This window comes from Glandiceps talaboti, chromosome 16, assembly GCF_964340395.1.
Source record: "Glandiceps talaboti chromosome 16, keGlaTala1.1, whole genome shotgun sequence".
Taxonomy (NCBI): domain Eukaryota; kingdom Metazoa; phylum Hemichordata; class Enteropneusta; family Spengelidae; genus Glandiceps; species Glandiceps talaboti.
This window is the reverse complement of record NC_135564.1, coordinates 12328598-12346916: the sequence shown is the minus strand read 5'-3', so window position 1 is coordinate 12346916 and position 18319 is coordinate 12328598. Positions and strand designations below refer to the sequence as shown.

Sequence of the window (18319 nt, the reverse complement as noted above, 5' to 3'; positions counted from 1 at the left end):
TACTGTTTTGCTCAAACACTTCAATACACAGAGATTCCATTCAAGCACGGAAGAGGATTATTCTCCATTCAAGTGTTTAACCAATATTATTAGGTGTAAGCTTTCTTTCTGGCCTAGACTTAAAGCTACAAGGTCAATCATCAAAATCAAGCCATTTTTTGCACACACATGTATAACAAACAAATTAAAGTATTTATTTGTGGCCACTAATTTCATTTAAATTGTGTTATCATTCATTCACAAAGTATTTGAGAATGGGGTGTGTTCTACGAAGGCTTGTTGACTTTAAGTTATCTCCACACACGCACACGCACACGCACACGCACACATCACGGCTGAACCTTAGTTCAGTTGTCCTAAAACAGTCAAATGTTTTATCAAACACACGATACCCTAGTTTTTCAATAAGATTTTATTGTTATGGCACTAATGAGGTGCTGGAGCAGTGTAAATTCTGCGATGTGTATTAATCAAAGTTATTTTGGTATAGGTGCCATTGAAAACATGCCACACTTCGCTCCAGTACCTTCCTCTGATTGCAATATTCTCAGACTCAAAACCCCTACTCCAATTTTCCAAAATAAAATCCATATGACACTATTAACAGATGTAGTATACTGTTAGTGTTACCAACACAAGATCTATAAAAACCTATTATACATTTCAATTTTATTCCCACCATATATATATTTGATAACCTATTTCACTGTAACTATAATTTTACAAAAAAACGTACTTAATATGATTAATGTGATAGCCATTATTCTTTCATTATAACAGATACATCATGACAGAAAATAATCTGTTGATATACATCAAATTTCAGTCACTTTCGTGACAGACAAAGGAAAATAAACACTACATATTTGATGGAGAATATATTGTTCATGGTTCCAAGAATCAATAGGACAGTACTATATAGTTACTTTGAAACGGTAAATTTGAAACGAATGCGACGTCCTACATATTTGATATTTTCTCTATCGTTACCAATAATATTTATGCGGTATAAGACAAAGACTTCTGACAATATGTCAATATTATGTGATTTGTACATCACAACAAATTATGAATATCATTAAAATATCAACAACATGTCACCTTTGGCACAATGTATAAATATATATTAGAGTGGATGGGCAAAGGATAGTTTCGTAAGTTAAACTCGTAATTGCCACTTGTTAGTATTAATGAAGATTGTGCAACCTCAATTAGATGTTTTCCATTACTTGCAATCATACATTTAATTTATTTTCTTTTATAGTTTCCTTTTCAATTTACACGTAAAAGATTTTTCAGAAATGTCATCGTATGACATCGTTGTTAAACAATAACTTTTGTACATTATAATTTTTGCTGTGTGAATAAATTTTAAGGTATTAGTGACAAAATGATGACAATTTCTTAATTATGTAATTCGTAATTTACACTTCATCTTTTCGATAAATTGAGCTTAGCTCGTTGGCCCTCTCCAGAGCAAAGACATGTTTCAGCTTGGATCGAACGCCATGAAGATGGACATTGTTACCACACAGAACATTTATCTTTTGGGTTCATGGGGGAACCCAAAGGACAGTTAAATGCATGGGAAAACTCTTCATACTGTGACAGCGTTCCAATGACTCTGTTTATATAAAAAGGAGAAATGAAATAGGAAATAAGGTACAAAGTTCAAATAAAATATTAAAAGTAGTAAAAATATTGTTTGAATATTAAAAAACGTAGATGTTTAACATTCAACTATGAAAACCAATCTTCATACCCTAACCACATGTAGATTATTCCATCTTTAGTAGTAGTAGTAGTAGTAGTAGTAGTAGTAGTAGTAGACATATCCTTGACTACACAATATTTTATATCATTATTGCCTTCACTTGAAGAAGAATCCGTCAAAACCACGATGCTGTCTGTACTGTATGTCAATAATACTCTCAAAATCTATCAATTACCTAACAAGTCTTATACGTTCAGAGACATAGCCCCCAACATTATATGCTGTCAGTTTTCTTACATCAACCAAGTTCAAGCTTAAGAATATTGATTCCAAAACGTATGTGATAATATTAATTTTCTGGATTACACTATCTTCACATCTAAATTATTACTATGAATCCACTTCTGTTACATAATGTCGGTTATTAATCATAATACGACGTAAAACTCCAGGAACAATACTTTTACAAACTTTTGGATAATACTTCTATCTTACCTGTACTGCTCAGGTGAATGACTGTCGGTTAGAAGTTGAAGTTTGGCACGGCGTTCTCTTAGATTACTACACCAATTCTATAACAAATTACAAAATGAAACGAAAATGTATCAGTTTATAAGCTAAGAGTCTATCTCAATTTCGAATAATGGTCTGATACCATGATGACTCACAATCATTCATATCTTTATTTCAAAATTTGGAATAAAACGTCGATAATCCGTGAACATTCGGGTTTTTCCCCATGAGATGCAACAATGACAATTAGACAAAATATAAATGAATATTAGAATCAATGAATTGATACTGACCTGTGCAAATGCTATAAAGAAGACTTGATCGTTTGTTTTATCTAGGGCTGGTAGCAATGGCTCTCCACCCATAGCTTCAAGCGATGATTGGTATGCCTACATGTAGTCAAATGAACAACGTTTATGAAACGTCATAAAAGTTTTTTGAATAAACATTTGGAATTAATATTGACCTTCCTAAATTATTGTATTTAGTTAAACCATCTTAAACAAATATCCTACATTAGCTTCCAATCTTCATAAGTTAATAACATCATTCTAGCAATGTCTACTCATCTCTCTACGACTGTATACGTAATACAAGACACTCGAGACAAGGTAACCTGTAAAGGAAGCTGGTGTATAGTTAGCAAACTCTATTCTTGAGAATTGCAGAATTGGTGAAAATAACTTTCCTGGGTAAATTTAATAATGAAATGCAACCTTGATAAATAAGACTCCTCTGTGTTCCCTTTAAAGCAAAATAAATCACAGTTGACAATTGTCAATACATTACGGATGTATGAAACCCCACTCGGTTTGTATTCAACAAAGTGACCATCTTCGGAAAAGAAATGTGTGTAGACGATTCAATAATGATGATACAAGACATGGGCAAATTTCTTTTAGCAAAAGGTCAATATTCATGTCATAGGTCAATTTCTGAACAGAGAGCTCGTCTTTCAAAGCATGGAGATTTGCAGAGTTTACTTACATTATATGCATATTTGATTGCTCCTAAATCAGCAATGTTTTCTCCTTTGGTTAAATTTCCATCAACCTGCAACACATAAAATATACAAAAAAACACAGAAAGTTGTGTTAAAGTTGTGTTATGTCGATGTACTTTGTCTCTCTTAACATCGTGTATATGTGGACTGTCTGAACTTGTATGGGTATAGTGTTCTTGAATGAAAATCTGAGCAGTCTTCCAATGTCGTCTGTATCTCACACACGTGCGTGCCACTCGAATGCATATTGAAAGCTACATAATTATGAATAAGAGCAATCAGGACATTTCATTCGATTCATGTAACTTATTTTGTCATTCGTTTACGTCCTTGTATGCGGCAATTACGTAAGCCACTTTGCAATGATAGCAGGATGTGTTACTATAAATGCTGACATGCCACAAAGTGGTCCAACACACCTTCATATTGATTCCTTTCACTTCATAGTTACTATACTGTTCTGCCACACATTCAGTCCGTCTGTCAAAGATACGAGTTGATTCATCTGACCACCAGGGGGCGATGCTACCATATTTATTGTAAAGTCGACCTGCAAATTCAAAATAACAAACTTCAGAGATAAATACAAATGACAAATATTTCATATTAGAAAGAATTTGCGAATCAATTAACTTATTTTTTCTTGTGAAGATTTCAAATCATGTCTCTCCATAGTAAGCCTTATTTGTCCCAATGACATACATCATTGTATTTCATCTATATGGTATGTATTACCTACCATAACTTGCTATTAAATGTATATGTTATTATCTAAATATCATATACATGTAAATTGGTGTTATCAACTTTCGGTATGCCGATGTATCAACCGGTAGAAGTCTTCCTTCGGTCGCTACAGTGTTCTATTTCACGAAGTAAATGTCTTACTCAGAACAGCTGAAATATGTCTTATACTCCACTCTCGCCCAAACACTACCTGGCACACTAACAATACATATTTCCATATTAAACTATTGCATATGCCCCCCCCCCCCCACATAACATTTACAATTAGCAAACCAAGTCATTTGTTGACTTTCCTTTAGAGTTTGATAAGAGAGATCTTGCACCGCTTTACACCACCCAAACATATCATCAAAATCTTTCTTATCGAAATCTAACCTATATACAATACTATTACAGTATCTGATATGGTACCTACCATGTGTATCAAATCCATGAATTAACTCGTGGGCAACAATAAAGCCAAGCCTTGCGTAATTCAGTCCTCTGGAAAAATGAAAACATAGATCGAAATACAGAAATTTATTCCTTTATTTCAGTATTATTTCTAGTACAAATAAACATGCTGAAAATATGAAAAATTGACACAAATATGCCAAACAACTAAGACCACGCCCTTACCGATAGCCAAATGCAAAGCTAATGGCTTTTCACAATTGAAAAAATTACTCCTACTAAAGTCCAGTCTTTTGCATAAATAACAACAATGCTACCTAAGTAAATAAACAATACGAAAATGGAAGCATGACTACATACATACATACATACATACATACATACATACATACATACATACATACATACATACATACATAGCAACAGTAAATAAGTGTTTATTGCATGATGTGAAGCCTGAACATTACAAGTTTGTACCACATTTCGATATCAATATAGCCAGCAATTCTTTGAGATATTGAGAAAACACGTAAAAGGTTTATTAATATGCAAATTAGAGGAAGTTATGTAATTACATTTCCAGCAAAAACTAATCTCTCCGCATTGCCATATACCGTTTATACACCGGATATCATTTCAAACCAGTAAACAGAGAGACAGACAGACAGACAGACAGACAGACAGTCAGTCAGTAAGTATAAGTTACTCAGGACATAAGTTACTCATTCGGTCGCTAAGGTTGTCAAGCCATGGAATCAGACTTTTATATATATACTTACTCAGGGCCTTCACTATCGAAGATGGGTGACTGCAACATGGCTGCCATAATAGCTGAAATTAAACATTTGGTAATTTACTGTACTATGAACAACATAAATTTCCAACGTTTGAAGACACAAATATAGTAGATAGTGTATCCAATACAGAATATACATATCTTACTAATCATAACTTAGATTTTGTAAATTGTCTTTCTAAATATATCAATTAACAATTTACCAATTAATAAGTATATAACATTAGCTTATTCAATTGTTATTACCCTAATTACTTACCTAATATTTTTTAGATTGCAATGGTTACTTATGTAATCATATTTTACAACAATATATTGCTCTAATTGATGATAACTGGAGTGATATAGCACATTAAATTTACAATGACAGATATTTTAAACCATTTGTATTTATATATACCAAGAAATTATAATATTGTTATGGTAATACTTACTCATTTCATTTGCAGATGGTCTGTAGTAGGCATTGAGTATATGGGGAGGGGCAAGCCATCTGAAAACAGGAAAAAGAAATGATTTTGACTCAAGTTAGCCCCAATACGAATCATAGTTAAAAACTCTTCATATGCAAATTAGCAGAACTAAAATCAACTTGAAGGGTCACACAGAGTTCATGAAAGGACATCATGAACTCTGTGTGACCCTACAAGTTGATGTTCACGTTTGTTAGTATTCAACGACATACCATTACGTGTACATCGAGTTTACATGTGTGCTTATAACTGGAAATGCAACTAAATGCAACAAAAGCGGTTTCCTATTGTAAATATACCTGCACTTCATTTTTACCAAGGAAAATAACATCATAAACAAATATAAAACCTTTGGATACAAGATACTCTAGATAGAGCAAGAATGGTATAAGGGTATAAGCCACCCAAATGGGTGACCTTTTCACTAAAAGTCCCATCTGAAGATTCCCTAATCATGGCGTTGATAACATGTGAAACATTTTCATTCTTTAGAAATACCTTCTCAGCATCAGAATAAAGGTAACTGACTGCATGATTGTGACTGAAAATCCCTAACAAAGAGACTATTATATGTTTTGGAATATACACGGGTCTATAATCTGGAATGGTCTTATAGTAACGATAAAGAATACTTACTCTTGTTTATCTACAGGTTGTTGGTATTTGTTAATCATCTTTCTATAATCAAAATGTAAGCTGTTTATGACAGTCTGAAAGTAGTTAGATTCGTCCAACACAAACTGGAAACAAATAACATGAAAAAGTTGTGTAAAAAAAAAATCAATCGATCCTGCTCACATCTATGTACACAACATGTGATTATTAATCGATCATATTTACATTTGCTTATTAATTATGTTTACATTTATGTACACAGCGAGACATTTGATATTACAAACATATTGCACTATTAATTAACATCAATTATCGATAATCTTACCTCATCATATCGCTTGTCTAATTCTTCTGGATCAAGAATGAAATCGGGATAACCTATTTTCTCCCCCATTGCATCCACCTGTTGATGAAAAAATGAATAGGTTTATCTTCAAGCGTGTAGTTGTCATCGTGGAGGTCTGAAATTGTACTTTCCTCTCATAAAACCAAGACTGTTATTTGTGAGAGACATTTACCAGCAACTGCTAGTAAAACAGACTATTTGAGGTTGTCACTTTTCATGTTTCAATACAAGAATGGATGTATTTGTGATCAAAACACCACCACCACCACCACCACCACCACCAACAACAACAACAACAACAACAACAGCAGCAGCAACAACAACAACAACAGCAACAACAACAACAACAACAACAACAACAACAACATGTTTTAACTCAATTCTAACTTACAATTAATAGATAAATGTTTATGAATAGATACGAATAGCTTTAGAGCAATGTGTATTGATGTATACTACACTATATAGTGACAGGTTTGTTGAGGTAATGTGTACAATGTATATGGATAGTACATAAATGGCCACATGTTTAATGATATGGTGTGTACATAGAAATATGTGCTGGTATGTGTGTTTATGTGACCGAGTACACAAAACCATAGATAGCGATAGTTTATCGACGTTTTGTGTAAGCGGAAATAGATTATATGTTTTTTTTATGTGTGTAGATGCATTTCTAAATTATGTGGTGTACATAGAAACAAAAAGAGTATTATGTTTGTTTATGTAATGTATACATAAAATATATGGCGATATGTTTGTTTTGTGTAATGGATACATAGAAATAGATGATGTGATGTGCACATAGGAAAAGACGGCATTATGTTTGATATGATCTGTACACGTAAATAAATGTATGGTTATGTGATCTGCATAGAAAGGAGACGGTATTCTGTTTGCTGATGTGTACATAGAAATAGTTAGTGATATGTTTGTTGACGTAATGAGTACATACAATATATGGTGATTTGTTTATTACCATTGTTAATTCTAAACAAATAGAATTACAATAGTGAGTAAAAGACTATCGAACTTGACCTTATCTAAGGCAGCTTCGACTGTTTCTTGACTCATCCAGTCGGCAGTATGACTTGACAAGGCTTCTCTGAATGTTGATTTGACGCTGTCCACGATTTCAACAACCTGTAGAGATGTAAATGTATACATCAATGAGAAATGTCCCCTGTGAGGACGTCACAAATACTGTAATCTCTCTGTCTTATCAAATACAAAGAGTGTCAAGACAGAGGTTAGGGTATTCGTGATGTTTTTCTGTAAACCCCTCGCAGGAAATCCACAAAATGGCTGAATATATACCAAGTGCAGTAGGGCATCTTTACTAGATTTGGAGGCTACTACAAGACAGGGCAACATCGTATCTATATTGAAGTCTCTCACAGCAGACAACAATTCAAATATATTATAATGATCAGATTGAATTAAAATAAGTGTAGAATGCATTCTATTTCTATTTTATTGGACAAGTTATTTATCAAATCAAATACTTATCAGTCATTAATTAATTCGATCATATTGTAAAATCTTTTTGCCTTTCTCAGAAATTCCCCAGCAAAATGAAGAAGTAAAGAAATCATACCCTCTCCCCATCCCCTTTACCAGCTTCTAAACCTATAAAAGCGTTTATTTATCTTTGAAATAAACAGCTGTCATGAATTTACCTTTTGTTTCTGCTCGGGACCAAATGTCTCCCTGATAAACATGGCACCAACAGGCATGTCTAGATGACTACCAACCGTCCTAGAACAAATTCTCCATTGCTCCTTGGCAACAGTTGCCCCAGTTATCGCATTGATGACTTTGCTATGAGCGTCGTACATCTTTGATGATGTCATCTTACTGTACGGGGCTACGAGTTGCCAAAGCATGAAATTGTGGATAGTTCTGTCAGATAAAGATATTGATAAATATTAACATTTTCTCTGCTCTATCTCTTGATTGTTGCTCGCAAAGTGTAGAATGTGCAGTTTCTTATTGGTTTCTGCATGGTTGTATCAAACAGAGACAACGGTGAACGGTAAAATCGATGGGACTGTAACAATATTTTAAGAAGTTACTGTACCTGTGATCACTATTTGAAATGAGAATAGACAGGTCTATTAGATAGTCAGTTGCATAGATCAATATTTCCTCACTTCGTTGGATTACATGGGGAGCCATCAACACATTTAGTATATGTAACCAATCAAGCTGTAAAGTGTAATCACGTGATAAACGACCAAATTAGACAAATGTAAATACCACCAAAGACAAAGCAAGGTATGTCTTGTACTAAAATGACACCATTCCAACTTGTTACTATAATAATACCATATATAACCGTGTTAGCGCCCTCACCCGGGCAAAGGCTCAGTACTTTCGTTTTTCATATCTATTTATTTATTTCTTTTTAGCAAGTTTTGTTTTTGGTAAGTATTCCAGTCAACGCCCAGGTACACCTACATACAACTACGTATACCACTGATAGATACAGTTAATCATTTTGGAGTTTATTGTTTAATAGTAAGGGAAATATGATTGGTCAGAATAATCTTCATTTGCATCGGACTCAACATGTACAGAGAGTATAGACACTGTTGTTCTATTTGTATCCTACAAAGCTTTACTTACTTGTGGTGAACTTGCTTGCAACTCCTCTATTGTCAGTTTGTTGTAAAGCTGCAAGATGTCTTGTCTTTCAGACTTGGGAACCAAAATCTGGAAAGAAATAACGAGATATTACTCCCCAATATTTGTCTTCCTTCGGCCAAGACAAATGTGAGTTAAGTATGGGGCCTTGTTACTACGAGTTGAAAGACGAGTAGTGACAAATCCTTAGGTCCTGAATATTTTCCGACTATATAAAGAACATTATCGGGATATAATATATTATATCATACCTCCGCAAAAATGAAAAACTCTGATACATAATGCCTATTTCAATGTTTTGACTCGTTTTTTCTAAACCCGTTAAATATCGTTGATCCCATTCGACGTAGACGCGTGCTGTTGTTACGTTGAACGGCCAGAGTGTAAACGCCATATTTTGTTCGTAGTTGTTGTAAAATTTATGTTAAAAAGGGTAGCCAGGATATATACAACAAAGGCTGATTTCAACCCGGGCCCTGTTACCACTCATAAAAACATTAAATACCACCCCAAAAGGAAAGTACAAACTATGCGGAAGCAAAGCTTAACAAGACAAGAAAATGAAAAGAACAATTTCAACAGACAAATTTACACACCCATCCAGTTACACCTTTCTGGAAGTTAAGATCATTTATGTCCGATTTTTGTACTCCTAAAAGTACGCTAGTTCAGATTGGCATTCAAATTTAGATGAAGTTGAGGCATGTTTACATGTATATTGTCCACCTTTCTCCCTTGGTCTGTCTGTCTGTCTGTCTGTCTGTCTGTCTGTCTGTCAATATTTGCCAGTTTGTCTGTCTGTGTACATGTCATTGATATAGCCTTACCTGGGCCACCTCCACCTCAAACTGCCACACAGCATCGGTCACATTATCTAGTGTTGGTTGTTCCAATCCAAGTTCACTAAGAACGGTTTTCATTAACTTCAAGTAACTCAAAACCACCTGTTGGAATAAGCGTAAATCACATGGTCCAGATGCAAATTTTGTATACTAGTACTTATGCATTACATTGGGAAGGGGCAATTAATCAAAAGGTTTATGTCTATGCCGCAATTAATTTGGTTGTCTTGATTAAAAACTTGACTAAAACGTTTATAGTTAGATAATCTGAGTTGGTACGGTTTGGGACATAATTTGTGCTAGATTAAGCAATTCTTGTAGTATTCATCATACTGAAGCATACTTAACAATCATTCTCTCTCTCTCTCTCTCTCTCTCTCTCTCTCTCTCTCTCTCTCTCTCTCTCTCATAAGGCGTTGTACATCATAACAATCGATTAGAGTGGTATTTGCTGAACGCATATAGCTATACAACTAAATTGTAAATACGGACAAGTCAAAGAGCCTGTGGGTACGTTGTCCATGAGTCTAAAACATAAGGGTGAAGTCGATGTTTGGCAACTCTCTGACCTAGTCGTAGTTTTGTTAGCTGCAGTGTACAAGTTGGCCACCGCAGTTTTGCAAGTCGCAAATCGCAGGTTGCTGCCCTCATAGGTCTTGAATAGCATTGCTAAATGTACTATTCCATTTCGGTGTGCGCTCAACAAAATGGGGATTATTACATGTCAGACATCTGATGAACTTATATCTACAGCTGGTTTGGCATATTGAAGTTAATGGTCACTTGGGTCATTTACAGTGTAATGTAAAATACTGAAAATTAGTCGAAGGATGCAATAGTCTGTGAAAATACGAGTACTATCAATGAGAAACTTATTAACTTGTGGCAATCGGAAGATTCTTTATATTAGTCTATGTTTTAGGTGAAATCCACTGGGAGTAACTCTGATTAAATGGCAGCCACTTTGTAATCGTAGGCTTCTGATTAGTACAGACTTTCCATTGTTAGATACTTATAAAACAGAGGGCGGTCATGCAACAAATGAAAAACGTACTGTAGCGTAAATGACTTTACGGGGAAATGACTACTTACTGGGTCGTTGTCATCACGGAAATAGAAACTTCTGTCAGGAAGATTCAGCATTGGTTGGTCCAGCTGTAAAATGAATTTTTAACACGAATATCGTTATGCTGTTCATTATGTATAAAACAGTGAATAATGTTCATAATAATGATTTCATTATACGGACAGTAATAAGGTCGTTCATAATAACAATTATATTATACGGGCAGTAATTATGTCGTTCATTATAGCAATTCTATTATACGGGCAGTAATTATGTCGTTCATAATAGCAATTCTATTATACGGACAGTAATTATGTTGTTCATAATAATTCTATTATACGGACATTATTCGATCATAAGAACAATACCATTATACGGACAGTAATTATGTCGATCATAATAACAATTTTTATTATACGGACAATAATTATGTCGATCACAAGAACTATTCTATTATACGGACAATAATAATGTCGATCATAAGAACAATTCTATTATACGGACAGTATTCGATCATAAGAACAATTATATTATATTATATTATATTATATTATATTATATTATATTATATTATATTATACGTACAGTAATTATGTCGTTCTGCTTCATAATATCAATTCTATTATACGGACAGTAATTATGTCGATCATAAGAACAATTCTATTATACGGACAGTATTCGATCATAAGAACAATTCTATTATACGGACAGTATTCGATCATAAGAACAATTCTATTATACGGACAGTGTTCGATCATAAGAGCAATTCTATTATACGGACAGTGTTCGATCATAAGAACAATTCTATTATACGGACAGTATTCGATCATAAGAACAATTCTATTATACGGACAGTATTCGATCATAAGAGCAATTCTATTATACGGACAGTGTTCGATCATAAGAGCAATTCTATTATAAGGACAATAATTCAGGAGCAGCCAACGGACAGATTTGTGGTTCCCATTAAATATATGTTGTTTCATTCCAACATTGATGTTTTTAATACAATCGTTCCCCCCAAAATGTGGGGAGGGTTTTTAGCTGTTTTTAAGTGCCCTCCCACTGGTGGTGAAAGATATCTGTCCTCTTTCCCTCCCACTGCCCACCCAATACTGTGAATTAATTACTCACTCCCCACATGAAAACGTTTGGGCTTTCCTTTATAGCAATGTGCGTTCCCTTACATAGTATGACAGCACTCTCCATCTCTCCCCCACAATTCCATGCTTTCCCCTCCACTGTATCAAAATCAGGACTTCCCCAACGCTATTCTTCCTTGTTGGCTACCTTCTCGCTATCGATTTTTCAAAAAAAATTGCCAGCCCAATGAAAAATTATGTAAGAAAGAGCTTTTCGCAAGAACAGTTTCGTTGACTGCACCTGATAATTACGATGTGCATGCATTCAATGGCTAAGGGAGACGTTAAGATCACTCAGCCCTGAGTGACATATGTTTATGACAACACCGTTGATTTTTTAATCTGACTTGTACATTTGCGGCATATGTATAGCCGATGACTAGGACTTGACACAAACAGCAATCTACAACAGTGCTAATACTAATGCGTAAATAACATGTATACACAAACACAACTTGGTCCTAAAACACACACACACACACACACACACATACATACACAAACAAACAAACAAACACATACGCACACACGCACGCGTGTATTTGTTAAACACTCGCACACGCATACATACACATACATACATACATACATACATACATACATACATACATACATTCATATATATACACACACACGCATGCATGCACAGACACATGCATGCAGACAGACAGACAGACAGACGGACAGACGGACAGACAGACAGACATACAGACAGACAGACAGACAGACAGACAGACAGACAGACAGACAGACAGACAGACAGACAGACAGACAAACGAACTGATACACTGATACAGACACAGAGTTACACATACACACAGACAATTAGACCCCAAAGCACACCCACATCCAAGGGTACGAACACGACATAAACACAAAGTTTGTCATTATGCAAGTCAATGTACCACAACTATTATACACAAAACACTCGTGGAAAGCATGGGGAAATATCTATATTTTTGCTTGATTATAGATTTGTCGTCATGTCACGCGTTATATAGTTTAACTGTGTCTGATCAGTTTGTGGTGTGATCATATAAATATCAAATATCGATTGATAATATTCGCTGACACGAAACAAAGGAACAAATATTTTGAAATAGCTTCGGTTATAGTGTTGTAGCTATGGAATACAACATGGTATTAAACTTTGCATTCCTTCGTTGAATGAGACAACATCTCCACTGTGACCTTTGCATCACTCATGTACTGGTACTTGTCATAGTTTATCCTTGTTTGATTACTTCGTGGTATACTTATAAATACCAGTTTGTCGATTTATAACACTGGCACCAAGTCAACTTCAGAAAGGTCAACCTAGTCATAAAACAACTAAAGCTGATTGAGGACAGCTGTCATAAAACACGTATTGGTTTGACACGGTATGGCAAAGTTTTAAGAGTAACAAGTGATGGCATAGTTGATAACATGTCAAACTCTGCATTGTAAATCAAGGTTTGGTGTGAAGTAGTTGAAACACTATAAACCACACACTTCTAAAAGTGATCTAAAGCTTATCTGTCAGTTTCTAGACAGAGTTCATCGAAACCTCTCTGGGAGTGACGCTGCCTAAATCTCAATGGCGTTTCTTATTACAGCAATCTCTACATACATAGTTATCTACACGTTTCTGAGTACATAAATTGCTCGTTATTTAGAAGTTCCGTCAATCAGTTATTTGATATATCCCGTCTTTCAAAATTCTCGCCTCGAAATAGGTCATATTTTAGAATTTTAGTCCGCATGCCAAAAAAATCTCATCTTTAAGCTTCTCTCGTATTCGTAAATACAAATGTTATTTACGACATGGTTTCTTCATATCGTGATATGTAAACAGTTTTCAATGGAATTTATAATAATATCAACTCTTGCAGATTTATTTTATTAGTAGAAGTTACGTTTATGGTTTAGAACTGTTGTCGGAAAGATTGTCACCGAAGGTCTTCTAGCTGTTCGTTTCAATAACAGTACACGCGCCTAACAACTAAGTTATTTTCGTTCACGTTATAGCATGCTGAATTCTTTACGACTTTACTAATTCAAAAACTTAATGTAATTTATTATTATGGCCCAAGTACAAGGTTCTCCATCAGACTGAGTGCATATCAATAAACGGTACGGTATGCCTTCACTCTTTGTTTGGCTTGCTACGACCTCGATGGATGCTTTAGCTTTGAACTACAATCTATGAAACGAAGAGAAGGCGTAATCCATGTGTGGTTGTTTGTTTGCGCTTTTTAATAATGTGTGCAAATACTTGATAGTCATTTTACCACTTAAATGTACATTCCGTGTACTCCGATTATTTGATTAGTATATCTACAGCAGGTAATTACAAGTACCCAGGTCTCTTTATAATCTGTTAACTAGGGATGTGGTGGTGGGGGTAACACGAATTCCATGTTCAAAAATATGCAACCGCGATTTCATTCTTTATGTACTCATTTATTTTGTCAGGGTCACGGACTACACTAGTTCACTGAAATCGAACTATTTTCGTAACCCTCGTCAGATATACGATCCTCACTATAATTCTTTCTTTGATACGTGCATATTTAATTCTCATTAGGCAGACCATGTATCTAAGAATTTGATCTCAGTCGTCTTTTGTTAGCTAATTATGTACTTCCTTTTTTATTATTGTCAAACTCTGTACGAACTGTTTAATTGTTCATATATTTACTTGTCTTTTTAAAAAAAATTAAATATCATCTTTTTATAACTTTTATTTTTGTTTTCAAACAGATACTGCAGTTTCTCCATGTAGGAGTAATACAGTGCATTGCATTGTATTGCAGTATATGGTGTGGTGTGGTGTGGCGTGGCGTGGAGTGAAGTGGTGTGATGTGGCGTGTTATGATGCTGTGCGTGTTGGTGTGTTGCATCGCATAGCATCGGATCGCATCGCATTGTATTGCATTGAATTTGATGGCATTATATTGCATATCGCATCATATTGTATTGTGTTGCATTGTATTCCAGCGCAGCGCAGCACATCGCCGTATTGTAGTGTTGTATTGTGTTATGCGATACAATACGATACGATATCTTTTATTACCCGATCAAAAATTAAAATGACATCACAAACGTAAGTACATAAGAAGGAAAACAATCAGATCGGATAACAGGAGTCAGAAAATAGCGATGCTAATCGTGTCCGACACCTGATTTATAGTACGCACGCCAACTTTTTCTTTAAATGCAAATGTTTTCGTGGCTGAAAGCCTTTTATATTGTTTTGTGCACTGACTGTGACATATAACTATTGTGTTTTTTGTAAAAATGTTTTGGTGGACTGCAGCTCATAGTCAGTCAATGTATTGTTGAAGTTCTTTGTATTAATGAGATTTTGGGTCATAGGTTGGCGGTGTCACAACACTCATAGTATTATATTTCTTGCATACATAAATATTTATGGCCATTTCTGTTGACGACAGTTGTACAACGTTTAGAAGTTTTCATTGTATTTTTTTAAATAGAAAAGCTGAAAATGTAGCATAGCATGGTTTTATCAGCAATGTAAACTTATCCAGGGTAAATATTTATTGGCTACTATACATGGTAGGTCAAACGTCTTAGAGGTAAACATGTTTTACTACACATTCAGTAAATAAGTCCGACTCTTTGCACAATCAAGTGGTCTGAAACAATGCTGAAGGCTGAAAGTTCATTCATATAAAGTGTATAACTATCCCATAATAGTATGTTATGTAAGTTGTTAATGAAAATGTAAATATTGAAAAAACTCATTAACCTTTCTCGCAAGCTACACTGTGCCATGCCACAGAATAGTATACTTCTCAAGATTCTGCTGGCGTGCGTTTCGAAGAGTGCCAGAAGGGTTGTAGTTTTACAGTGTCGTATTAAAGAAGTGCTGTAGTTTTACAGCGCCGTAAGAAGGGCTGTAGTTTTACAGTGCCGTAAAGAAGGGTTGTAATTTTACAGTGCCGTAAGAAGGGTTGTAGTTTAACAGTGTCGTATTAAAGAAGTGCTGTAGTTTTACAGTGCCGTAAGAAGGACTGTAGTTTTACAACGCAACGATGATCATTGTCGTACTCTGACTTCTATAACCATTTAGGTGAAAAGTCACAACGGGTAACAAAACATCAACATAGAATTCTAATATATGGCCAACACGTAATAAAATATGACTGTACCGTAGCAAGTTATAGTCTTCAGTTCACGTTTGGGGTCTCATAGTCCCGGGCCGCTAATGTTTTACAGTGGTACCACTAGGTAGGAGTACTTACCTTTCACTTTTCTGTACGTTAAAGTATTTAGTAGACTCGATGGGGTAGATATTGACATAAACTACATGTGTGTCAATATACCAATGTGACAGTATTTAACCTCAATGTCGGCTGACTGTGATTTTGTTTACGTCGTACGATCACAGTGATTGGGCTGTGAATAGCCCAGAGACGTGTCCTGGTTTTTAATAAGCTCTCTATTGAACTATCCAGAAACCAAAATTTAACATTACCAATTACCAGAATGTATACTCGTTGCCGCTTCCCATGTGCTTCCAATACCCGTTCGAAATTTACTTGGAGTATACATTGTGTATCATAAGATAAACTCTAAATTTTGGTAAAAAGGACAGCGTCGTAAACCCCCACCCTCTTTTACGACACTGTCCAAGAAATAACAGCTATGGTTTGCGAAGAATGGTAAAAGGGCTGTCGGCTAAGAAACAACTTCATGTCATTACATTACAGTTTATAATAAACTTCTACAAAGTCTATCGACGCCTCCTCACATATGTTGTGTGGTACAAGTGTATACATTCGAAAACTGTTTTCAAATTCTTAAGAATTCATGTAGAGAGAAATTAACACAAACATCAATGTTGTACGTCGATAAAATCCTGACTGACTTACCATTAACATCTGTCGACTTGAATCATAGTCGTCAATACCGATAGAGAAATCAAACAGTGTTCCGATAGCGTAGTTTGTTATCATATGTGCAAGTGTGTCGTCTATATCCGTACTACTCGGGTTCCAACCACCATATCCTGATACAATATCTACAAGCGGTGATACCCCTATCTCGTCTCGTCGTTCTTCGTCCATGCATGCAGCGTAGAATCGCAGACTTTTCTTTTCTATTTCACTGGGTACACTGTCTGTAGATTTCTCCATTATAGACTTTAGTAGATGCGAATTGCGATCATCTATCTGATCGAGAACGCCAATACGAGACTTGTCTGCTGGTATAGGGTTGTTCTGTAGCCATCCACCGCAAGAATATTGGTAAAAGTCCTCGCAAGGGTCGACGTTTTCGTTCATAGTGTCTAACATTCGACCCGCTGCTTTCACGCATGACTTTGTGAGACATGTTGTTTGACTAGGAATAGCTGGTTTTGGTTTGTCGTTGTACACATTAGCCGGTACAGGTGCAATCAACTCAGATCCGAACTTATTAAAAGAGCGGCCAGATGCACCGGCAGCGGCGTTTGCTACAGCATTGGGCGCGACCGTGGCTTCACCTTGACATGGGGGAATGGAAGGTTGCGGGGGATCTGTCCCGAAGTAGTAGCTGCACAAAGCACCTGCCAATAATGCCACGCTCAAAGTTATCACCATCATGACAACAACGAAACATGTACTCCCAGCCTTGTTTCTGTTAGAATCGTCTGTATATTCCACTGTCAGTGTTTTCGCCATATTTTCGGGCTGTGTCTCGACTACTATAACATTTGGATCTGTGTCACCATTGCTATCGTTGATCTTCGTCACTTTCTGAAGTTCGGGTTGATACCCGTCGTTTTCCATGTCAGACAGTAGTACGTAATCCTTGCTATAACGATTGTGATATCGTGGAAAGCGGCTGTACAAGCCTCTACCGATGGAATAGAGTACTGGAAGTAGGTATAAGTATGTGATCGGCACGAACCATACAGGTGAGATAGGCCACGCCTTGATATAGTGTCACATAGTAAAAGTTCAGTTTGTGAACCAGTACCCTGTACAAGTGGTAATCAATATAAACCCAATGTAAACATACAAGGGATCTGCGCT

At 35.6% G+C, this 18319-nt stretch overlaps 1 protein-coding gene across 2 annotated transcripts; it reads right to left on the bottom strand.

Annotated features, from left to right (window-relative positions):
• On the bottom strand, positions 1–18319 carry LOC144447324 (endothelin-converting enzyme 2-like). Of its 2 annotated transcripts, XM_078137285.1 has the most exons (18): positions 17796–18319; positions 17177–17639; positions 11181–11243; positions 10074–10190; positions 9229–9315; positions 8681–8808; positions 8280–8502; positions 7639–7743; positions 6580–6657; positions 6276–6379; positions 5601–5659; positions 5150–5201; positions 4393–4460; positions 3650–3780; positions 3215–3280; positions 2521–2616; positions 2210–2286; positions 1–1624 (listed from the first exon to the last, which is right to left on the bottom strand). In XM_078137285.1, the coding sequence occupies exons 1-18, from the start codon at positions 18071–18073 to the stop codon at positions 1525–1527; spliced, it is 2295 nt and encodes a 764-aa protein (XP_077993411.1). In that variant the 5' UTR covers positions 18074–18319; the 3' UTR covers positions 1–1524. The 2 variants fall into 2 exon arrangements, with proteins under 2 accessions (XP_077993411.1, XP_077993410.1); XM_078137284.1 differs by having other exon boundaries at positions 17177–18319.

Bases quoted from the DNA above. Each gene is read 5' to 3' on its own strand.
- LOC144447324 (XM_078137284.1), bottom strand. From the start codon at position 18,073: ATGGAAAACGACGGGTATCAACCCGAACTTCAGAAAGTGACGAAGATC. The intron at 5,660-6,275 runs GTAAGTATTCTT...TCCTGTTTTCAG, and splicing joins CAACCTGTAGATAAACAAGA to ATGGCTTGCCCCTCCCCATA. The intron at 4,461-5,149 runs GTAAGTATATAT...TCATTTTTCCAG, and splicing joins TTCGATAGTGAAGGCCCTGA to AGGACTGAATTACGCAAGGC.